The 22436-nt window shown below is 47.0% G+C and overlaps 8 protein-coding genes across 8 annotated transcripts; 3 read left to right on the top strand and 5 right to left on the bottom strand.

The window, feature by feature from the left end:
• Positions 1-1128: 1128 nt before the first annotated feature.
• LY89DRAFT_707988 (putative alcohol dehydrogenase) lies at positions 1129-2535 on the bottom strand (the record flags this gene model as incomplete). Its single annotated transcript, XM_018217650.1, has 7 exons — positions 2324-2535; positions 2132-2244; positions 1993-2073; positions 1510-1932; positions 1421-1455; positions 1230-1368; positions 1129-1181 (listed from the first exon to the last, which is right to left on the bottom strand). The coding sequence occupies exons 1-7, from the start codon at positions 2494-2496 to the stop codon at positions 1129-1131; spliced, it is 1017 nt and encodes a 338-aa protein (XP_018070279.1). The 5' UTR covers positions 2497-2535.
• An 859-nt stretch (positions 2536-3394) lies between these two features.
• On the top strand, positions 3395-5665 carry LY89DRAFT_587084 (fungal-specific transcription factor domain-containing protein; the record flags this gene model as incomplete). The annotated part of the gene is made up of 2 exons (XM_018209404.1): positions 3395-3615; positions 3667-5665. 2 exons carry the CDS (start codon positions 3395-3397, stop codon positions 5663-5665), a joined length of 2220 nt encoding a protein of 739 aa, XP_018070278.1.
• Positions 5625-10843, bottom strand: LY89DRAFT_647975 (P-loop containing nucleoside triphosphate hydrolase protein). The gene is made up of 13 exons (XM_018211983.1): positions 10473-10843; positions 9906-10428; positions 9636-9862; positions 9309-9588; positions 9027-9260; positions 8232-8980; positions 8024-8186; positions 7632-7967; positions 7472-7583; positions 7237-7424; positions 6553-7171; positions 6430-6507; positions 5625-6383 (listed from the first exon to the last, which is right to left on the bottom strand). Exons 1-13 carry the CDS (start codon positions 10683-10685, stop codon positions 5771-5773), a joined length of 4335 nt encoding a protein of 1444 aa, XP_018070277.1. The 5' UTR covers positions 10686-10843; the 3' UTR covers positions 5625-5770.
• A 128-nt stretch (positions 10844-10971) lies between these two features.
• On the bottom strand, positions 10972-12630 carry LY89DRAFT_685813 (NAD(P)-binding protein). The gene is made up of 5 exons (XM_018215152.1): positions 12255-12630; positions 12163-12199; positions 11863-12114; positions 11642-11813; positions 10972-11580 (listed from the first exon to the last, which is right to left on the bottom strand). Exons 2-5 carry the CDS (start codon positions 12181-12183, stop codon positions 10991-10993), a joined length of 1035 nt encoding a protein of 344 aa, XP_018070276.1. The 5' UTR covers positions 12184-12199; positions 12255-12630; the 3' UTR covers positions 10972-10990.
• A 275-nt stretch (positions 12631-12905) lies between these two features.
• LY89DRAFT_99033 (uncharacterized protein) lies at positions 12906-13471 on the top strand. The gene has a single exon (XM_018223562.1). The coding sequence runs from the start codon at positions 13109-13111 to the stop codon at positions 13433-13435; it is 327 nt and encodes a 108-aa protein (XP_018070275.1). The 5' UTR covers positions 12906-13108; the 3' UTR covers positions 13436-13471.
• Positions 13472-13502: 31 nt separating this feature from the next.
• Positions 13503-15198, bottom strand: LY89DRAFT_735062 (uncharacterized protein; the record flags this gene model as incomplete). Its single annotated transcript, XM_018219972.1, has 6 exons — positions 13503-13587; positions 13641-13733; positions 13783-13848; positions 13905-13958; positions 14022-15013; positions 15061-15198. The coding sequence occupies 6 exons, from the start codon at positions 15196-15198 to the stop codon at positions 13503-13505; spliced, it is 1428 nt and encodes a 475-aa protein (XP_018070274.1).
• A 1571-nt stretch (positions 15199-16769) lies between these two features.
• Positions 16770-20693, top strand: LY89DRAFT_719597 (uncharacterized protein; the record flags this gene model as incomplete). The annotated part of the gene is made up of 6 exons (XM_018218506.1): positions 16770-16911; positions 16966-17525; positions 17800-18368; positions 18426-19917; positions 19967-20575; positions 20638-20693. Exons 2-6 carry the CDS (start codon positions 17057-17059, stop codon positions 20691-20693), a joined length of 3195 nt encoding a protein of 1064 aa, XP_018070273.1. The 5' UTR covers positions 16770-16911; positions 16966-17056.
• An 85-nt stretch (positions 20694-20778) lies between these two features.
• On the bottom strand, positions 20779-22191 carry LY89DRAFT_647967 (uncharacterized protein). The gene is given in 3 exon segments (XM_018211982.1): positions 20779-21761; positions 21779-21890; positions 21937-22191. The coding sequence occupies 3 exon segments, from the start codon at positions 22120-22122 to the stop codon at positions 20863-20865; spliced, it is 1197 nt and encodes a 398-aa protein (XP_018070272.1). The 5' UTR covers positions 22123-22191; the 3' UTR covers positions 20779-20862.
• Between the last annotated feature and the right edge of the window lie 245 nt (positions 22192-22436).

Raw genomic sequence — 22436 nt, 5'->3', positions numbered from 1 at the left:
GATTTGCAGGGTAATTATCTGACAAGTAGAACGTGGTATTGAAAAAACCGGATGGCTATGATTGATAAAGTACCTATTTCAAACCAAGTGCTTATACTCATTGAAGACAAAGATCTGCATGATATGTAGGTAGAGCGAGTTCCAGGCCTGACGAAGCCTCTAGAAGTCGCCCCCGTACATGGGCAATGAGTAGTGCCGAGATGACGATGACGATACGTAATATGAATATTTGACAAACCGAAAGTTCTCCACTATGAAGGTATGGAACATGCGATGCATTGAAGAATGCAGCTCGCCGGAGCCCGGAACTCGGAAACCACCCTTCACTCAATAAGATCGTAGTACTTCGTTTGTAAGTGAAAGGCAGACGACGGGATTCCACTTGAAATCAGGCACGTAGAGAATGATCTAGCTCGCGGATCGTGTCTTGAGACCCGATTGACTTAGATGATCTTTCTTGGATGGAGAAATGGGCCGTTTGTGTGGTTTGGTATACCAGAAATGTCTTGAAATTGAACAAGGAACCGCTAGAAATTTGTGATATCCATTTCCAGTCTGCTTTTAGGGGAGTTGAGTTTGATAGAGAAACTTCAGGCAATTATGGTAGCAGAGCTTAGACTACTCAATTCAGAGATTGTTGCTTGGATATGGTGTATCTGACAGTGAAGAATCAATTTAAAAGAAAAGGAAAGCTGAAAATTATTCTGACAGGAACAAGAGCCCTGAAGCGATATAGGGTGCGCTAGGCAGGCGAGCCAGGCTATCTCTTACCCCGCACCTGGGCGGTTACATACGAAACCTTTCTTAGTTCATGCTCAGTGTGGGGTTATTACCATGCAAGGTTGCTTTGCAATCCTCTTCGAAAGAATTGGAAGACGTGAAAGTAAAACTCGAGGACCAGATGTGTTTTGGCAAAGGAGAGTAAAAGTACCGGATTTTTTACTTACTCGTTACTGATAGCCCGCACTTGTGCGCCGTGTTCGCTGTGCGGTAGCGAAAGCATATTCTATTTTTCTTTAACCAATTCAACATTTACTCAAGGACGAAGACACTGCAAAAGAAAATCGGAAACCATGGACCATGGACCATGGTCAATGTTCTATGGTGTTCACACAGGGATAAGAGCTCCTAGTCCATCGTAATGACTGCCCTGAACCTCACAGTGCCTTTCAACATAGCTTCTGTGTTCTTGTTAGTCAGTGTAAAACTTAAATGGTAGACCTCCTTACGATAAGCTTCATTGGCCTTTTCAAGTGGGAATTTTTCAATCATGCAATTGATATCTTCCATCTCAGTGAACCGAATCGCATCCTCCGAGTCAAGCGCATGACCAGAGGGCCATACTTGGACCGAAAGTCCGTACTTAATCTACTCCCGAGTCAGCTTCTTACCAAGTCATAAATTTCAAGTGCTTGCTTACCATAACCAGAGTGTCAACAGATACCTCACCCGGTACTGTAGTAATTTTTAGCTCAAACCGAGTCAACTACAGCTTGACGAGAAACCTACCAGATAGAATGAGCAATTTCCCCAAGACACCTAATCCCTTAAGCAGAGGTTTGATTGCATCTGCACTAGGAGCCGTAGACACAATCAACGACGCTCCTCCCAGTTTCTGTAATGCTTTAGCAACATCAAGTTTGCTTCCATCAATGTACTCATGAGCGCCAAGCTGTCTTGCAAATTGCTCCTTGTTGGAGTCTCGAGAAAGAGCAACAACCCGATAACCAAACTTGTTTGCGTACTGGATTGCAAGATGGCCCAGTCCGCCGAGACCTTGGATTGCGACAGTAGAGCCTGCAGGGACATTCATGTTGCGCATTGCATTGAAGACAGTTACGCCGGCACAGAGAATGGGGGCATATTTGGCTGCATCGACGTGAGACGGAACTCTAACAGCAGCTTCAAAGCGCAAGGTGCAGTACTCTGCATCTATACGATGGCTGATTAGCATGGTATTGATGGTATTGGCAGCAAGGTGACTTTACATACATCCTCCATCTTTTGTGAATCCATTAACGGCAGGATTGTCACACATCTGGAAGTATCCTTTCTTACATGCATGACAAGTACCTGAAGCGCAAATATGTCAGCAATTTGTACAGTAAGTTTGCGTTTCAAGATCACTTGCCGTCGTGGCCTCCATGCCAAGGTCCTCCAGCTCGGTCGCCGGCCTTCCATCCAGTGACACCATCGCCTACAGCTACGACGTATCCAATAATCTCATGGCCTGGTACAATTGGGCTGTTTAAAATTGTGTTAGCGAGTGGACTTTTCCAAGCAGCATGCCTCTCGACCAAGAAACATGGAAGAGTGAACCTACTATCCAGCAGCACTGTTGTTCTGCGAAAGTCCATCTGTGTAGCAGACACCACAAGCTTCGACCTTGATCAAGATTTCGTTCTTACTGGGAAGAACCAGATTCGTCTCCTCAATCACTAAGGGACCGCCAGCCTCTCGGAATGCTGCTCGCTTGTAAGTTTTTGGGAGGGACATTGTGGCAGTTGAAAGTTGGTTGAGACTGGAAAGAGAACTAGAAATGGTGCGTTGTAGAAAATAAATGTTTGGGCTGTCGACTCAGTATATATATATTGTTATGTGCATGGACCTGAGAGTGTAATCCAGATGACTTCACGTGATGACCAAAAGGAGTTCCGGAGCTGTGCCCATAAGGAGTTACGGACACTCCACACAAAGCATTTGTAATGTCATTGAGAACATGCTTCGCTGTGTTGCTCGATAACTGCATGGTGAAGAATATTCGGCGATAATAAGAAGCCGAAAAAAGAATTATGCCCGATCGGTTTACTGTTGCGAGTGTTGTGAGTGGAATTCCACCTCTGAGCCCAGCCCCTGAGCTAAGCGAGGTCAGTAGCCTCGAGGATGTCGTCTAACTGCAATGCAGAACGTTCCATATCCGCGAATAAATTTTATTATTCCAGATCTAGAGAAACATAAAAGTGATTAAATGTGATGATATTTTATTCGAGGTCTTTGAGATACTCGTTGCATTGATTGCTCGAGCATGTCACCAAAGGCCCTTTGACATCTCGCTTAAGCATAGAGGTAGGACCACTTTAGGTAGACATAAACACGTACATCTGTATTTATCAGAAGTGAAACTGTCAAGTTTCCCTCTGAACGCTGTGCTCCTGTACCTGAGCAGCTTCGGAGTGTAAGCAGATTGTCTAAGTTCACGTGACACGTCCCTATTTAAAGTCCGACGGACAAGAGGGGGAACTGCGGGGATAAGATTTTGATAAGAATTCTTACGGTCGTAATCCTTCACCGCACTTCAACTCTGTATGCCAAACAGCACACTGAATGACCAATCCATCAATAGATTCAACGTGTCTGTTGCTGCCTATTACAGATTAAGGACGCTTCCCATACTATGTTTACCACGTTCATTGCCAAGTCCCCAGTCGAAGAACCTACAAGGGGCAGATTGCCCGCTAGAAAAAAGCGTGCTCAAGTTGCGAGAGCCTGCCATTGGTGCCGTGTCCATCGAGTGAGATGTGATAGTACATATCCCTGTACGAGCTGTCGAAACAGAGGAATCTCGTGCAGAAGTGAAGCAGTAACAGAGGCACGAACTCTTCCCCAGGCTATAATGTCCGTGTCGTCCCACCCATACTGATACGGCCATTCGCTGATTAATCCCAGAGAAATTGAGGAGTTGAAGCAGAAGGTCAAGGAGCTGGAAGGAAAGCTGGCGCATGAAAAGCAAGCTAAACTCCGAAGGATTCCTGCAGTCCCGCCTACTCCACGTTTGCACGATTGTTCGAAACCCCGTAGCGGAACAGAGGCCTTCAACCAGCATGAAATCGGGAAGAGATGCTGGGAAGGCATTCATGCTCGAACCGCACGTGGCCAGCAGACTCAATGGTATGGTCCATCATCCACTTTCTACTTCATTGGTCGCATGAGCACTTACCTCCGCTCGATCCTTCCATCACCTTTGCTGGACGAACAAATACAGCCAAACTCGGCAAGTAGATCTTTTGCCAGTCCCATCTACTCTAAGAAAGTAGTCTTAGAGGACAACACTTGGACAAGGGATGCTTCAGCTCGCGAGGAATACTTAACCGGGATCCAGGAAGAATATTTTCTGGGAATGTTCTGGCATTCTTATCATTGCACATATCAAATCCTCGATGAATCGGAATTCAAGGAGCATTACAAATCTCTGTGGACATCTGCTGGACACACTCGAAGACCCTCCGCTCTCGTAGACATTGTTCTGGCTATCTGCATGCAATACGGGGTTGCATTCCTCCCACAAAGCTGCGCCGGTATCGAAAAGAAGACTAATGTGGATGTCACTGATGCCACTATTGCCGGTCGTTGGTACTATCACCGATGTCAAACATTGTTGACCGCCGAGCTTGAGAGCCCATCCATCTCCACTCTTCAGTCTCACATCCTCTCTGCTATCTATCTCTGCAACGCCTCGTTCCAGAACATGGCTCATACCACTTTGGCTACAGCTATACGCATCGCGCACATTTTAGGGCTTCACCTTGAGCCTCCTGAAACCATGCCACGAGTCCAGCGAGAATTAAGGAAGCGTATATGGTGGACTCTATATACTATTGAGAGCAAGACAAGCATGAAATTGGGACGTCCTGCAATTGTGCAACCGATTGACTTCATGTGCTCCCTTCCAGCAGACAAGCATGCCGTAGCATCAATTTCAGGGTCAAATTTCGCACCCGTGGACGAACGCGTTTCATGGCTGACCTACGGGGTTCAGCTTGGGAAGTTAATCCTTGCTGCCAGAGAGACTTACCTGTCGTTCTACACCAAATGTGATGAAATCATGGCCGCCAATAACTTCAACACTATCTACAACGATCCTGAAGTACTGGAGAGTGCTGCTGACTTCATCAAGTCCAACATGCAACCATTAAGCCAATGGCGAGATGATGTTCCTGAGGCGTTGAAGACAAAAAGAAAAGATGCAGGAGAGCGATTCTCGACAGATCGGTCGCCGCTGGAGGTCCAAAAATTTGCGCCTCTCTGGCTTCAGCGACAACGAGTCTTCCTCGAACTCCTCTATCACAACCTAAGCATGAACCTCTACCGACCATCCATCTGCTTCACGCCAGCTGCTCACGATTCAACACCAGCAGCAGACGCGCACTCGGTAGCTTGTGTCAGCCACGCAATGAGCATAACTGCCATCATGCATCAATTGGTGACTGAGACTGAAATTATGAACGGTTGGCACGAAGCTTTTCAATGGCAGTGGAATGCGAGTCTCTCCACCATTGGATTTATCCTAGCGTATCCAACACATGATACTGCAATCGTTGCTCGCAAATTAATCGAAGATGCCATCAGTGTACTTGAGCTTCTTGGAAATCATTTTGCTATAGCTGCCAGTGCTGCCACTGTAGCTCGGGACCTTGTTGCTAAAGCTGACTTTCTCATGAATCGGCACAATGGCTTAGCATTAAAGGATGCAGACATGTTGATTGGCCCTGATCAGCTTGAAAGGAGTCATGTTGATGCTTTCACCAATCAGCAAGACAATATGTTCTTAGAGATGGACTCGAACAGCTTCGCAGGATCAATGGACTTCGCGTTTTCTCACAGCTTCGAATGGCTTACTGCGGACAGTAGTAGCATTGCTGATAACTGGAAGTTTACACAAGACTAATTCTAGTGGCTTCCATGGTAGGCTACTATCAATCTACAAATAGTTGAGAGTCCAGCGGGCAGGTGACCGTAGCAGTATGGATGCATTGTGACTCCACCTTCGAATTTACTCACTTCTACCTCTCAATGCCCTGAAAGCCGAATTTTCCCTCTTCAACAGATCCAGCGGCTCACCTACTTCTACGACCCTCCCACTATCCATAACAACAACTCTATCCGCGTCAAGAATAGTGTCCAGTCTGTGCGCAACCGTGAGGATCGTGTATTTCCCAAACTCCTCTCTGATCAGCTTCTGCATCAACCTATCAGTCTCTGCATCGACATTGCTAGTTGCCTCATCCAACACTAAGATCCTGTTGCCGGATTCATTGTCATTGCCACCTCTCAGCATCGCTCTTGCAAGACAGAAAATCTGCTGTTGGCCTTGAGAGAGAGGATTCGCGGACATGTCGGCATCGAGCCCTCCGCGAGACGACAGCAAAGGCCAAAGATTGACCTTCGTTAGAGCAGTAATGATATCAGCGTCCAAGGATGTGGATTTCGGGTCTGCGTTGAGCCGTACTGAGCCTGCTACGATGAATGGATCTTGAGGTATGGCCGTGATTCGTGTGCGTACGGTCTCTCTGGGTAGCCTGGAAAGGTCCAGATCATCGATTATTATGGTTCCTGCTGTCATGTCGACGAGGCGAAGAAGGACGGACAGAAGGGTGCTCTTGCCACTGCTAAAATTAGGATGAGTCAATGGAAACTGATGGGATAATTTACCTTCCAGTTCGACCGCAGATTCCAATCTTTTCTCCAGCCTTGATTGTCAAGGATATGCTTCGAAGAGCAGGGTTATCTCTGATAGGAGGTTAGCTTGAAAAACAAAGGATGAGTCGTAATTACCCATATGACGCAGACACGTTCTTGATGTGGATTTCGCCATGTGTAGGCCAATTCTCGGAGGGCTCGAAATTCTCTTGTTCTTTGTGCTCCGACTCCGTACTGTCCTGAAACCCTTTCACTCGTGCCACTGCCCCAAGCGAGGTTTCTAATTGGGTCCAGAACATCATCAACAGTGAAAGGGAGGAATTGAAATTGACAATTGAACTGAGCGAAACACCGAGACGTCCACCACTCGTCGTTTGTGTCAGGTTTGTGGCCAGCGCCATGACAACAGTTGCTGTAACACCGACAATCAGTAAGAGAACCAGATTGAGCCATCTCTGGATGCAATAAAGAAGATAATATGGCCTCTGAGATGTGTCGAGTCGTTTGATATTCTCGCGTATGAAATGATGCTGCCAGCCAAACGCACGGATCGTAGAGAGTCCTTCCAGGGTCTCAGTGAACTGTGTGAAGAGAGGACTCTTGCACTCTAGATCAAGAAATCTCATTTGTCGCGATGTTCGAAGGTAATACTTTTGAAGAAAATAAGCCGCCACGAGGAGAAGAGGACATGTGAGGGCCATGTAGCTCGACCCGATTGCGATCAATCCGAATTGTGCAAGGCATTGCCAGCTAGCTATAAGGAGAAAGAGAATTAGTGAAACAGCTAAGTTGAACAAGTGAGTTGATTGAAATACTTACCTGAAGACGCCATGACCGCAGCAGCAGGGAGACTTCCATCGATCAAAGTCATATCTTGACTGAAACGATTCAAAATGAGGCCCGAGTCTGTGTTATCAAAGAAAGCTTGTGGTGCGCGCATGACAGAGTTCAGGAGGATTCGATGCAGACTAGCTCCAGATCTCGGGGTAATTTGCATATATAAAGTGCTGATCAAATCAGATATTGCAATGACTAAGTACATTGTAGAACTTACTAAAGAACCATAGTTGCTGCTGAAAGAGCAATAACGGCGCAAGCAGCATATACCGAGGCAAACAGAGGAAGACTTTTGACTATTCCCTCGGCGTAAAAGTTGAGCCAAAGTGCTGCAGTTAGGGTTAGTGTCCTCTCTTGATACTACATCTCGGACTTACATGGAAATTGATTTCCTAGCATGTAGGTGAAAGACGACGTAAGATTCCACGCCACAACTTTCCAACCAATGGAGCAGAAATAGTACTTGTACACAGCAACGTCGCCTATTTGCCGACTCAAATCGCTCGTGTCTGGAAGCTGAACGGCGGCCTTGGACGCTTGGGCTTTCCCTTCCGCCGCTGGACCAGCATCAAGCCCTCCAAGAACGCCCGGATGAATGATGAGATTGCTTACGAATCCACCTTGAGATCTGAGCTGTTCGAACGCCCCTTGTTCGAGGACTGCACCGTCATGGCCAAGCACGATGATATTATCTGCCAATGGGAGGTGGTGAACTGTGGAGCGAGAGAATTGAATCAGCAGTGTTACTGACATGATCTGATTTACTTACTCGCATGTGTCGCCAAAACCACAGTGCTTCCTAGCTTCTTAAAGACTCCTTGACTGCCCAACAAACGTTCTACAACTTGGTGCTCCGTGGCAGCATCAATGGCACTGAGAACGTCGTCAAGAACAATGAGATCTCGTCGAGCATATACTGCTCTCGCGAGTGCCTACAAGAGTTAAATGATGAACATAGTTTCATTGGGTATACATACCAGTCTCTGTTTCTGGCCGCCGCTAAGCGTCACACCGCGGCTTCCGATGAGCGTATCATCTTGGTCTGGCAACTCCATAATATCCTGGTCGAATGCGCAGGCATGCACAGCTGTTCTATACCACTGCTCATCTCCCTCGGCATTCCCCGCGGGGCCACAGATGATATCTCTGACTGTAGCATTCTGAAGCCATGGGGTTTGACTGCAGTAAGCCGAGTCTTGTGAGTACGCCGAAATAGAACCACTGTCACAGCGAAGCTCTCCAATAATAGCCTTAAGCAGGGTGGACTTGCCAGATCCGACTACTCCAATGACCATCGTTATTGAGCCCTTGACAGCCTGAAAGCTTATGTCGTGAAGTGCTGGTGGTGCAGTCACGGCGGGGCGGATGGTTGCGTTTTGCACTGACAGAGCGAGGTCGTTGGACTCTTTACTGAGATCTTGCAGTTCGATGACGTTGTCCGTGTCAGATGACCTTTCAGGCATGTCGGAACGTCCCCTGCTAAGCAGTCTTTCGTCTTCACAGTCCTCGTTCAGGAGGAAGTTCTGGATTCTATCCAGACAACCAGTTGACATTCCAATCAACGGAAGCGACATAAGGAACTCGGATGCTGGTGAGGTCAAGAGAGTGATGATTGAAAGTGATGAAAACGTTTCGCTTGTTGATAACTGCGAAGTACCTTTTGCGGATGCTTGTATCGCATATATGACAAAAGTGGCTAAGGGTCCGAGAATTGGTGGCAGGAAAGCTGTTCAGTCAATATTTGCAGCTCCGGATTCGAAGAAGAGACTTACACAACATCATTCTCCAAAGTCCCATGACTCTGAAGTGCTTCGAAAGATCGAGCTCACGAATCCTCTGGTTTTGCAAGGTGTCGGTAAGAAAGTTGGATAATCCCATCATCTTGACGCTTTTCATAGATCCTAGCATCGAAGAAGTCATGGAGACTCTGCGCTGGATGGCAGTAACCCACTGACGTTGCCTACCGCCAACGAGTTTAGTTACCCTGCTTGAGGCAACCACAGAGACTGGAAAGTGTCAGCATAAGGGAGAAGAACAGATGGTGATCAACCTACTGATGGTCACGATAATCGGTGCCACACAGACCCATCCGAGTCGCGTAGCCAGCAGCCAAATGCCGATGCATAGCTCGATGAGTCTGGGTACTGCTTCACAAAGCGAATCGAGACTAACAACGAGGCGGTCGATGTCGGTACCCATCAGTGTGATAGAGCGGGACTCATCCGCGAGGTCAGCTTGCATCTTCAATGTCTTGTCATAGATGAGTGCAATCATTCCGCCTCTGAATTGCGTGCATGATCGATAGATTTGATGTTGATAATGAGTCGTACAAAACTACTGCGTGTGAGATCATAGACCATTTCATGGGAAAGCGTACTTACCGTGATGCCAAGATAGATCAAAGCGGTGGCGCCAATCAAACCGTATCCATTATTCTTGTCCTCAAGGGCTGCAGGCTTTGAGACGTAGATGATGGCGCTGCTGATGAGGAATGGTTGAGCATAATTGAATCCAATGAGACACAGGCGGGGAAATACGATTAGAGCCAATGAATATCTCAGAGAATGAAATACAGCATAAGCAAGAGCCCATCGTCCTGAAGAGCGATCTGTTCTTGTTAGCGATGTAAGCTTTTGAGCTGGGGCACATACATTTATTCCACGACTTCTTCATCTCTTCGCCCAGCGGCTCAGAAAGAAGAGCATTGTCTGTCACGAATAGATCATCAAGAGTCATAAGTCTCCGAAATCCTGTGGCAAGCATCGGATTCAGCCACCAAAAGAAGCTTCTGCCGAAGACCCCACTTGTGGATTCTGGCGGGTAGGTACTGTAGGGCGCCCGGAGATATTTGCGTTTATTCAAGCTCTCAAGTAACAGGAGGACAAGCTTGAGGCCGACGCTTGTAGTGAAGAGACCTAAGATGGCTGACTCATCATGCCTGAGGAACAGGGTGCGGACTTGAACAGCATCAAAGGCAACTGATACCAAGAGGTAAACAGACAATAACGATGAGGGCTTGATAGAACGATTATGCTCAAGACGCGATAATGGTAAGACCAGCACCGAAGCCAGAAACGAAAGCACCGCAGAAGGAACTGTGGCGCGCGTCACTCGATATGTGCTCCATAGTACCAATAGTCCCAATTGGATACCGAGAAGAAGTAAACATGTAATCTGAGTCTATTAGCATATTACTCGGTCCAGATGCCTCTACATACAGCCTTGAAAGTGCGGTATCGATTTGGAATCGTTTTTTTCTTGGATTTAAAGAGGCTGGTTAACCTTGGAGGCGCGGCCAGGAGGAACAATGCTGCAGGTCCAATTGAGAGGATGCTTTGTTCGAAGAGAAGCGTGAAGTCGAAATTTGAGCGACATCCTTGGACAATTGGTCCAAATGCATTGTCACTGCTCTGAAGACAACTCGATGCCATGTTCACAAGGATTTAGGCAGCAAGCAGGTCCTTGACGACCAGTCTTACGATATCTTCAATCGAAGCGAGAACCCAGAATCCAGTCGGAGAAGGCCAAGAATGAGGCTGAAAGAACTTGAACTTGTAAGAAAGGTGAGAGAAACCATGTCTAGGAGAACATTGAAGGAAGGCAGGAAGGAGTCAATCTCGCATGCATGTCACGTCGGGATAAATATGCTCCGATAAGCGTGTACGCACTAGGGCGGATCAGGGAACGAACTCGTTACATTAGCCGAGCCCCTGTCCGCGTTCCTTTATCCAATCACTCACTTCCCATCCATTTTCAAAAGAGCCAAGTAAGCTGACACAACCTCCTTCACCTGATCTTCATAGCTTTGGAACTTGAAACCATAAGCCTTCTCCGTCTTTGACGCATCGAGCTTGATTTTGACGCTTTGCGCAGCTTCGCCCTGTGTTTTGAAAACCTTCTCGCTCTCTTCAGGGAAATGCTTCTTCACAATAGCGAAAGCGTCAGTCCACTCCATGCCTTTTTCTCCCTCGGAAGCAGCGATATATCGACCTGGAGGCACCGATGACTTCAAACCGCCTACGTGGAGCTTTGCAACATCAGAGAGGCCCACGGAGGAACCAAGAGCGGCATTTTCTGCTCCTCCTTCAACAAGCAGGCCGATGATGCACTTGTTCGTCGTGTTGTTAATATAGTCTTCTGGCTTGGTGGCTCCATGATCGTTGCCGACAATCATGCTTGGCATGATGAATACAGTTTCGAACTTGGGCTTCTCCTTGTCTAGAAAATCCTGTGCGGCGTCAAGTTGCATGGCTTTGCTAGCAGCATATGCTAGAAGATCGTGGGGAAAAGTGGTCTTCATGTCGTAGTGGCAAGTTTCGTCGTCGGCTTTACGCTGTCAGCTTGATTCCCAGTCTCTCCATGCTTGGAGTCATGCATGGAATCTTACAGCGGAAGACGTTCGGAAGATTTCCAGATAAGTAATCCATGATGGGAATGTACACCCCAATTGTGGACGTGATGACGACTCGTTTCACATTGGGATTATCGCGAGCCGCCTTGAGGATGTTGAGAGTCATGTCAATGGGTGGACGATAGTAGTCCCGTTCATGGTTATCACTCTGAAGAAAGGGTCAACATATATCATCTCATGTACATTTTGAGACTGACGGGATGTGGAACGACAGAAGCAACGTGAATGATGTGGTCGACACCAATCATGTAATTGTGGAATGCATTTGGGACTGTCAAGTCTGGAATGACTACAAAGTCGATCTTGGAAAGGAGTTCTGGGTTGCTAGCGAAGGCTTGCTCGACTTTTTCGATGTTCTCCTTCTTCCGAATCACTGCTCGCACTTTGTATCCAGAGCTGAGAGCTTCACGTGAAACGGCATGGCCAACAAGACCGCTAATGCCAGTGATCTAATGCAGGTTAGCGAATTCCTAATTCCATTCAAATATTGGACTCACCAAAACAAGTTCTTCAGACATAACGAGGGAATCAAAGCTTACTACAGGCGGAGTGATTAGGTTGAAAGGTCAGCTATCTATGAGAGGAGTACTTCCATGTTTATATATTTTCTTGCGGCCCAGCAGATGTGCCAATGTTGAGCTGACATCCACCGAGGCGGTCGTAACCTGTTGGCCAATCGAACGATTGAGAAGGATTTCAAACCAGTCCCAAAACTACCTACTCTCGAGGTGGACAGGAAAACCCGGACTAATTAAGCGATGGGTCGAGCAACACACTCTTTTCGACTCTGAATTTCAACCTGTTAGAAAGACCGAAAAAACAAAAAAAAAATTGTACTCTTGGATAGCTGAGATCTGGGTCTCTTATGGAGTGTGATTTCCTAAATATGCGTCGAGTATTGACAATTGAGTATTATTCTAAAGCGAGGGAAGTTTTTCTTGAGGTATTTCGTCCGGGTTTTTTTGTCCACCGCGAGCTAGTCTGGCTTGTTTGTATTTGCGGGAGGAGTGAGATTCCGGAACTCCGGTCAGATGACCAGCAATCCTTTTGTTGAAGATGAACCGCTCGTCAAAACTGTCTACAAGCTCGCCAGTGAATATTTTAATAGACAGGCATTCGTTCTTCGGTAGAATGTACTCTCTCATATAGCAAGAAGCTATTCCAAAGACATGAGAGAATGTCCACAGAGTCACGTGTCATGGACTCGGCTCAACCCGGATTGCGGGATTGTAATCTGTCTCCACAAGACGCACTTAAAAGTTAATTACAAATTCGTCACTTCCAAAATGATTAGTTCTGATCATAATGTAATCCTGCACGGAAAGATAATTGTGCCAGACTCCGAATAGGAACCCACTCGATGCCCTAAAGTCCGATGGACTAGAAACCCTCTCAGGATTTCCTGATAACATCTCCAAAACTCTCAAAAACAACTCTCAAGGGATGTACAGAATCCCAAAATCTTTTGCTAGCTTTTCCATCACCCGCTATTTCAACACTAGCCTAAATCACGACTGCCAAGAAATCTACAGAAGAAATAAAGCGGCAAGCGCCACAACTGGAAGTCCTACAACGCTCTTCCCAGTCATCTTACCAGCACTACCTTTAAATGGCACTGGACTCTTACTCGTTGTTGGATTGCTTGTCATAGGACTCCTGCTCAGCGTAGCAGTTACGTTTCCTTCTGCACTGCCCACAGTGGAGGGCTTGAAGATAAAGATGGCCTCGGGATCTCAGAAGCTGGTGAAACTTCTTTGGCTGTCGTTCTGATAGGACAATCAGCAAGAACTCCCTGAAAAGGACAAGAAAATAGCTCACGTGGTAGCTAAGATAGGCGCTAAAGACGAGGAGAGCCTGGCGAAGAAATTAAAGGTGATTTGCTCGAGATCGACACCGAAGTGCTGACACCAGAAGAGGTCTGCCTGTGAAGAACTGTCAGATCGGTACTTTTCGTGCTCCAATTGAAAGCACTTACTGTCTTGTTGATAATGTTGATGTTGTCACGGCTGAGGTAGTATTGCTCAAAGATGGTGAACCCAAGATACTAGGGGCGCGGGCTGTCGTTGATCTGCGACTGGTCAGCATGAACCCCTCAGAGCGAAGGACGGAACGCATACGTCTTATCAGAAGCGCTGCTTGGTAGAGCAGATTTCGAGGTCGTTAAGGATGAGGTGAACATAGTTCTGAAGATGTGAGGACTTTCCCAACGGTATATTCCCCTTCGATGAGAATTACTCACGTGCTGCTACTTGACGGAGCAAATTTCAAGCTCGAAGAAGTGGTAGAAGTAGTTCTTACAAAGTCAGGTCTTGTAACGACGTATAACGACTTATCTCGTCGCGGCTAGAGTACTTACGAACTATAAAAAGTTGGTGATGTTGGGACGTCTTTGAAGGGTGAAGTGGTGCTGCTAGTCGAAAGCCCGCTGAGCAAATTTGTCTGCTTATAGACTTTCAAGCTGTTGACCCTCCAATACGCTTCAGCATATGCCTGTGGATTGGCACCAACATATGTTTCGCATGAAGCATATTTGGTTGGATTGTTCTTGTAACAGCTTGTCTGTTGCCAGAATGTTGACTGATTCCCCCAATCTCCACAAAAATCCGTGTTGAAGATAATTTGATGCTGCGAGAATGCTTTGTCAATGGCACACGTAGTGATGTCCGTGAATGTAACTGGAAGCCCCCAGGTGTCAGGTATCGGAACCCCCAATGTTATGTCTGCCGGAATGTTTCCACGCTCCCAATTCCACACTTTGATTGAAGTGTTTGTCCATTCCATGGCATATACCCCACCTCCTGCAGCATTGAAGGTCTTCCCGTACGAATTTGGGTCGGTATTGGTGGCTGAGCAACCCTGTCCACTGTATTGGCTACCGTAGTTACTGAAAGTTGCTTTGTCGTTGCAGTTATACGTAGTTTGAGTGCCGGTCTGCTGCTTGCCCTTTTGGTTTCCGACCACGCTGCAAGCTATTGCCCGGGAATCACTAGTATGGAAGGTCGACGTGCCTACTGTATTCTCATGAATGTTCTCGATGATGTCAATTTCACCAGAATTAGGCCAATTTGCCTTGTTGGTCGTCCAGAAGGCTGGCCACAATCCACAGATACTTCCAGGCATGTGAGCAATGTCGACAATGAAAAGCCCATGAGTATATACTGCGTTCGATTCCAATCTGACACTAGCTCGGCCTGTTCTCCCTGGTGTCACAGTATACGTATTTGTCGTATCAACGCCGATATAAACAGAGCCATCCGGATAATAGTCGACAAGTTTGCTTCCAAAATCTGTGGAGTTGGCTTGAGAACGACTGATGTATTGAACAAATCCATGTGATTGGTCCCTGTCCTGGATGATCGTTAGTAGTGGATGTCAAAATCAAGAGGAAAGCTTACTAGAGAGAAGGAAAACTTGTTGAAGAATGTATTTCCTTGATACAAATCTGCATCGTCAAGACTGTAGGGTATAGAAGCGATTGTTGCAGACGCGAAGGTCAAAGCTAAAGCACTGCTCTTCACAAACCATGAACGCATACTGATTAAAAGACAGAAATTAAAAGAGAGACTGTTGGTTGAACTTGAAAACGTGTACTCAATGAAAATTTTGATCTCAAAACCACGATCGAAGGTGGGAAACAAACCACTTTTGGATTGCTGAAATAAATTGGCCTAACCGCTGTGCTTTTGACGGCTATATGGAACTTTGATTAAAGAAGGGCTGAGCTTCTGAATTCCATTAAAGCCCCTTGAAGGGCGCGATAGTGGTGCCTAGATCAAAATGTTGGACATACTTAAGAAGATCGTGCTGGTAGGGCCAATGATCCATGACCATGTAAATCTTCCCGGGCTCTTGAGACACAATAAACAGCAAATCTAAATCTTGAATTCTGCCTGAACCTAAATCTCACCACCATACTTTATAGTAAGGCATCATTCAATGAGAATGATATAAGACCAAGATGGCTGATGTTAATTGCATAGCAGGCAGTGTTGAGTGCATGGATCAACAAACGTGGGAGAGTAATGTCGCTGGCAGGTGCTCAATCGCTTGTTGAAGTGCTGTGGTGACTGACAATTGATGCAAGCAGGCGCAGGTGTTTCGCGATGTCAAAACGCATGAAATATAAACCAGTTCCTTCGGACTTCGAAGAGGCACTAAAGATCACGACGACGAGAACTCATTTCTCACTGGACTGAAAACTTTTCATCTGATGTACAGCCTGAGCTGTGCCTCTGTCGAAATGAGTTTGTACGATAGATCTCATATCGTTGTTGTTCCTGAGTGCCTTGCAGCGTGCATAGGCTAATGTGGATTGACGGTGCGGTGCCTCTCAGGTACATCCGGTCAACACATAGAGTCCACTGCGGTCAATAAAAGGAGAGAAGGGCGTTCGTGATGATTTCTAGGTAATGCAGGTAAGGCACTGGAGCGGCTCCACGGCTTAGAATTGGGGCCGAAAACGGAAGAGCTGACTCGATGGAATATTTGTTGTTGAGATGAGTGTTTGATCCCGACGATGACGAGTCGGAGGCAGACGCTAGGAAAACCCACGTGAGAACTATAATATGTTCCATTTCAGTACATTCGATTTGATGAACATATCTTCGTGAGCAACAACTGACCCTCGAGAATTCGAAAACAGCCGATGGAGCAGTCAAGAGGTAACACCATCTGAGCTCACGTGCTCGGGAGCACGTGATGAATATTACAGCTGCCCGGGGAGTTGCTCTCCTTACTGAGCACCAGGCGACTTAGTGTACCATGTCTCAGGTGAATTTCATCTCATGCAAAGCGAGGTTGATCTCAAGATTCCTTTGTTCAACAACGATGAAAACAAAGTCTGAGACAAAGGTTTTAGAGACACTAAACTCTTGTGTGAAGCTTGTATATACTGTCGGTCACTTGACCATTTCAATACACTAGATCGTGGATACTTGAACAAGTACTTCAGCTTATGCCTTGTATTATGTTGTGAAATAGTTCTTGGCTAGGTTTTAGGCTACGCTGAGTAGGCGGTGCGTGTGGGGCCATCGGAAAGAACTCGTTTGCGCCATATGCAAGGTCCAGAACGACAACAGAGCAGTGGCTCCATTGAAACATGATCCACTGTACTACGAATCGAATCTGAACTATGAGAATTGTCGTACCTCTTTTCCACATCGCTTCACTGGACCCCCAGCCTAAGCTGAAACTCAGGGTACAAAGTGCTCCAAACACTTACTCAGAGCCCCCCCCTCCTTTTACAAGTAAGCTTGTACACCGAAGATACAACAAGTCAAGTCACCAACTAACATGGCCAGCACACCACCTCCTCGCGCTCTCCGAATCATCAACCCATCCCCGCCAAGTCCCAAAGAACCCTCAAAAGCTTTCGTCATAGCGACGAGCCGCATGCTTTCCCAACACGTGCGAGCACTCCTCCCTGCCGAAATTTCCAATCCAAGAAGAACCATCCAAACCTCCCTCCTGCGCTCGCAATGCTACCTCTCTGAAGGGAAAGCCCACCTCGCCCTCCAGCAGGCAGATCTCGCACTGTACATCGCATCTCAGCACAACCTCTACATGTTAGAAGCCAAAGCACAGTTTTATCGCGCAAAATGCTTCATAGACACGGCTAGGTGGAAGGAAGCCAGGTGGGCTTTGGTTAGAGCTGCTAGCGTGAGGGACTTTGAGAGAGAGATTGAGTACATGGGGAAGAGGTGCCAAGACGAGATAGAATGTGAGGCTTGGCTTGCTAAGGAGGAGAAGTATTGGTTGAAGATGATCGCGGATAGGGAGACTGAGGCGAGGGAGAAGGCCGAGAGGGGAATGTTGGGGTTATTAAGCGAGAAGACCGCAAGCGGTGATGCGATGGTTCTCAGTTTGTAGAACTGGGAACACAAAGAACTTTCTTTACTATCGAAGCTTTTGATCCAAGATCATTGTGTTCGTAAATATGTTCAAGCTGCCTTCGATTTTCCTTGATGTTCTTTGAGATGATCACCGCCGCAAGCAGCGTATTTGGCGACACAAAGGACTTTGATCATAGCCTAGAGTAAATAATTCATCCATAGTCAACGAATGCTTTCTTCAGGCCTTTCCAACTGCAATTCGATTGTTGAGCTGGGCATCAATATTCAGCAACTGGTGAATAGTTATCAACCTAGTGGTCTGGGATATGCACACGGGCCCAAAACCTGGACATAGAGTAAAGTTACCAGATATCGAGCAACTGCTCGTCCCAGCAACGTCATTTACACCAGAAATAAGTCGAACTCCTGCCTCCACAGAAACTTCGCCAACAAGTCCAATCATCCCCACATCGTCACCGAACCTTCTCCAGATTCAAGCTCCACCTTCCAGAAGGAAAACACCACAGTGGCTCCTTGACGAGATCGCTAGTAGTACACCATTCGAGGCATCTCCATACGCGGTCATCGCACCTTTATCGTTTTCTCGAAAGAATAGTCTAGCAACGGAAGAGGATACGATTGATCTCTACCCGGAAGCATTATCCTTCCCGACCAAGGATCTCAAAGCTACAACTGCGAAACAAAAGGCTACCCATCCGAGTGATATCGGAAACCAACCTGCTGGAATCAACACAGCAGACTTTGCAAAGGCCAAAAAAGTAGAGCAACAGACCTCAGAGACCAAACCCCACGAGATGTCTTTCTTTGCAGGAAAAAGCAGCGCTAAGCTAAAGATAGCTCCAGCCACACTTGTATGTATTACCACCTTGTGCTCGAGTTGACTAATAGCGATCACTAATTTCCCCTAGCAGCATAAGGACATTTTGGCCTTCAAACAACTGGCCCGAGCCATTGGTCCAAATGATGCATGTTCCCAAATCGCGGAGGCTGGCTTGAAGGCTCTGGACGAAGCCCAGCAGAGAAACATCGAGGAGCCTTTTTACGATGCTGCGGAATTTGTGAAACTGAAGCAAATGGCCACGAGACTAGAAACTCAAAAAAAGGGCAGCGGCGAGGGTGGTAGTAAAGACGACGAGGAGATCTCAAAGCTTACCAAGAAGAACGAAGAGTTAGAAAAAGAGAACAAGAAACTTAAGGAACAGATTGCCAAGCACGGAAAGACCAAGATTGGAAAGCTAGAGCAGGATCTGAAGGAGGCACAGGATATGTTCCAGGAGCAAAAGGATCTAACCAAGGAGAAAGAAGCTGAAATAGGCAGAATGGAGGAAGGATGGATCCGAAAGGAAGATTGCAAGGAACATGAGGATGCTGAAGTTGCTCGATTGGATGCCGAGATTGCCGCTTTGCAGAGAGAAATATCAGAAGACGGGAGCGGAAAAGGTAGCGACGACTCAGAGGGACATAAGACACTGCGGGCCCGAATCTTGGAACTCGATGCAGAGCTAGAGAAGTCCAAGGCGCAAATCAAGAAACAGTCAGACCAGCTAAAAGCTCGCGGTCTAATTCCAGGGGCTACAGGCGATCTCGCGGAATGCGAAGAAGAGAATGAAAGGCTCACTGGATTGCTCCTTCACTACAAAGCAGAGAATGCCAAACCAGGAAGGTCAGGCAGTGCTGATGCGAAGTCTGTCGAACTCGGACTCAAGAACTTAGACGTTATGCAAAGAATAAATACTAGGATGCAGACAGCGCTGAATGATGCTGTGACCAAAGAACGAGCATTGAAAACAGATCTGGAAGCATTAAGAGCTGAGGTCGACGTCTTTAAGACCAACAATACGGACGATATACTCAAGGACTGCTGGGAACGAAGAGACAGATTGGAGCAAGAAGTGGCTGGAAATAAGACACAAATAGATCAACTCAAAGAGCAATTGAGGGCAACGATAGCTGATGCGAAAAGCGCATCTGAACAAGCAGCAAGAGATGTCGCAACAGTCGAAGCCGATATCAACAAAATGAATGAGGGGGAAGCACAAGATTTGCTTGATGCCCAGGAGCAAGCCAGGGAGTTGACACAAGAGAATGAGACAATCTTTGGCTTAGTCGCAAAATACCGCGATGATATTGAGAAACTGAAGAAAGATCTGAAGAAGAAGAAACGCTCACGCGGCAAGGGTGACTCAAGTGACGAGGACCAGCGCAAGAAAAAGAAGGCTGATGCTGCCGAAATTGGTCGACTGAGGCTGGAGATCGCAAAGCTGAAGCGACTACTACGCGAGCTGACTAGTAGATATGAGGGCCAGAGAGACCAGTCTGGACGAATGGTTGCACTGAACAGAGAGTATATGACACTGCTCCAAAATGCCCGTATCGCCTACCCACTTGCAGATGGCTCAGGTAATAATTAATATTGTTGAGATATATGTTTCAAACTAACATTCCATAGGCGCACCTGATGCACTTGAAGATCCTCCTGAGCCGGTTGGAAGGGAGCCATCCGATATCCTAGCTTCTGTTATGGAAGTTGAGCTTGCGATCTTGCGTGCGCAAACCGAAATTCAATGGGTTATTGCCATCAGAGGACATACTGGCTTCGTAGCAGGCGATCTAACAAGAGCTACTGCCATGATTGACAGCGCACTCGAGATGGTGGCGCTCTTGCCTGGTCCCTTGACAAATCCGATCAGGACCCTCCTCGGAGAAGCAAACTGGTGGAGCTTCATGGTCCGCTACTACAGTGATGATCTACCTGGAGCACAGCTTGCTCTTACTATAGCACATAATTGTCTAGCTTATTTGAGACTCGAGGAATCTAGAATAGCGGTTTCAGCGTGGATGGCCCGGCCTGTGCTACCACCAATTCCAAGAACTCGAAGAGGCTACGCACGCAAAGATTCCATTAAGAAGTCGAAGAAGACTTCGAAGAAAGGAAAGGGCGGTGATGAAAATAAAAAAGACACGAAGGATAAGAAGGATGAGCAGGAAAAGAAGGACAAGAAGGACAAGGACAAGGACAAGAAGGAGAAGGATAAGAAAGGGAAGGGAAAGCAAGAAGGTAAGAGCCCATGATTTGCTGCACGCAAACAAGATAGACTGACTTGCTTGACGTAGAACCAGATGACAATAGCGACGAAATGGATAGCGACGATGTTGATGGCTTTCAAGGCGCTTGATTTGCCATCCAAGTAAAGTTTACAAGGATGAGCATAAGGATGATAGAACATAGGAGCCATTTGGCACAACTGGGGCGTTTTTGGTGTTTTGAATAGGTAGCTCGTACTTCGTATAATAGTATGCTTTTCTTCAAATGAGGTCTCCTGTGCTTTGAATCGTCATTAAGATCTATGCTGGGAAAATACTTCTAAATGGTACATCCCAGAACCAGCTCGCTACACCCATTGCCCCCAAGCTCATCGTCAATGCCATCAAAAAGTTGACTTCATTATTGTCGAGCAGGGCTAACGTGCCACTTTCGACAACACGACTCGGTTTCTCGTCTCCAAAACTTGGCTTCCGAAATTTCTTCTTTGGGTCGTACTTGTCTGATCCTCCCATTTTGTGATTCAGTGCTTCCTCGATTTGAGCTGAGATAGAGGATTCATCACTTGCAGGTTGAATCTCCAACGCATCCTTGCCATCACCATGAAGTAGCTTGGCCTTGAGCTCCGCCCTTTTCTTGTAATGCATGCTGTTGGGTCCTCCTTTAGAGACAAGAACCCTCTTTCCTCCCTCGCCCTCAACGACTCGACCTGATCGCGTGTCCACGACGCTCTGTTGTAGCCACCCGCCCAAGAAGCTATCCAAGACACTACCTAGAGCTCCCCAAATTGTCATCGCAAACGCGAAACGTTGTCTATCGAGAAATGACCAGCCCGCAGTACCACCAAAACCTAGAACTCCCGATTTCGGCGAGCAGAATGGGATCAACAACACAGAGGTTGTGACAATGACCAACGAGCCCAATAACCCTGCGGCCAGCCCATAAGCTGTAACCCCACCATTTGTTCCCGGAGGCACTTCTCGGAGCGTGGGAGATGTGATGAGTCTAGGCTTTGACTTTGATAATATGCCGAGCTCTGAAGAGAAAGTATCTGCCGCTACAGCAGCATAATTTGCAACTATTCCGACGACCAATATATCGCCAGGCCAAGAGTAACATGCGCTTGGGTTCTGCTCTCGCTGACGGAGTTGATATGCGTGGAGAAGGGTAAGGACAGAGGCAACGGCGGAATTGGCGAGGACTGTGGCTATCAGTGACTTCGAAGATAGGAAGAGAGTGAATACTGGCCTTGAATGTGTGTTCTTGCACCCTCACCTCCTGCGCTCCCAGAAGCTTGCACTGTCAACTTTGCCTTAACATCATGCTTGACCTGTGGCTATTAGCAATGAGTTCATGATGGCAGAAGCTGTACTCACCTTTGTGACTCTCGTCCCAGCCAAGAAGAACACGATTAGCAGTGCGAAAGGTAGACTCCAAGGGTGGACAGCATGCGCAGTTGCTGTTAATGCTGCGGCAACGATGCCAGCAGGCGTTAGTGACTGATGCGACCAAGCTCGATATACCATAGCCAGGGTAACTGGTACTGCTATGTAAGCCTTCATCTTGTGCTTCGAGATGAAATGTAAAGAGTGTTGTTGGTGTTGTCGAGTTCTCGTTGAGGTGCGAGGCTGACATCCCAAGAAATGTTCCTGTGGTTCGGAGTGAGGTCATCGGCCATTCGGTGTCAGAACGCGACACGCGACTGTTTTTCTGTGCAACAACATCAACTTGTGATGTGTTTGGATGGCTTCAATCTGCCTCGATGGTATATCCGTTTTTGGTTCTCTAAATCTCTTACATCTATTAAATATATTCTCTAACCTTCGTACTTCCATCATACTCTCCTTTTGAGGATCTGGTGATGGAAGGAAGGTGG

The sequence above is a fragment of the Mollisia scopiformis genome (genome assembly GCF_001500285.1).
Source record: "Mollisia scopiformis unplaced genomic scaffold LY89scaffold_14, whole genome shotgun sequence".
NCBI lineage: Eukaryota > Fungi > Ascomycota > Leotiomycetes > Helotiales > Mollisiaceae > Mollisia > Mollisia scopiformis.
The sequence above is the reverse complement of the archived record's forward strand: the minus strand, read 5'-3'. Positions and strand labels throughout refer to the sequence as shown.

Bases quoted from the DNA above. Each gene is read 5' to 3' on its own strand.
- LY89DRAFT_647967 (XM_018211982.1), bottom strand. From the start codon at position 22,122: ATGAAGGCTTACATAGCAGTACCAGTTACCCTGGCTATGGTATATCGA. The intron at 21,891-21,936 runs GTGAGTACAGCT...TAATAGCCACAG, and splicing joins CTGGGACGAGAGTCACAAAG to GTCAAGCATGATGTTAAGGC.
- LY89DRAFT_685813 (XM_018215152.1), bottom strand. From the start codon at position 12,183: ATGTCTGAAGAACTTGTTTTG. The intron at 12,115-12,162 runs GTGAGTCCAATA...AACCTGCATTAG, and splicing joins TGTCTGAAGAACTTGTTTTG to ATCACTGGCATTAGCGGTCT. The intron at 11,581-11,641 runs GTAAGATTCCAT...GACAGCGTAAAG, and splicing joins TCTTCCGAACGTCTTCCGCT to CCGACGACGAAACTTGCCAC.
- LY89DRAFT_99033 (XM_018223562.1), top strand. From the start codon at position 13,109: ATGTACAGAATCCCAAAATCTTTTGCTAGCTTTTCCATCACCCGCTAT.
- LY89DRAFT_647975 (XM_018211983.1), bottom strand. From the start codon at position 10,685: ATGGCATCGAGTTGTCTTCAGAGCAGTGACAATGCATTTGGACCAATT. The intron at 10,429-10,472 runs GTATGTAGAGGC...TAATAGACTCAG, and splicing joins GATACCGCACTTTCAAGGCT to ATTACATGTTTACTTCTTCT. The intron at 9,863-9,905 runs GTATGTGCCCCA...TAACAAGAACAG, and splicing joins GAAGAAGTCGTGGAATAAAT to ATCGCTCTTCAGGACGATGG.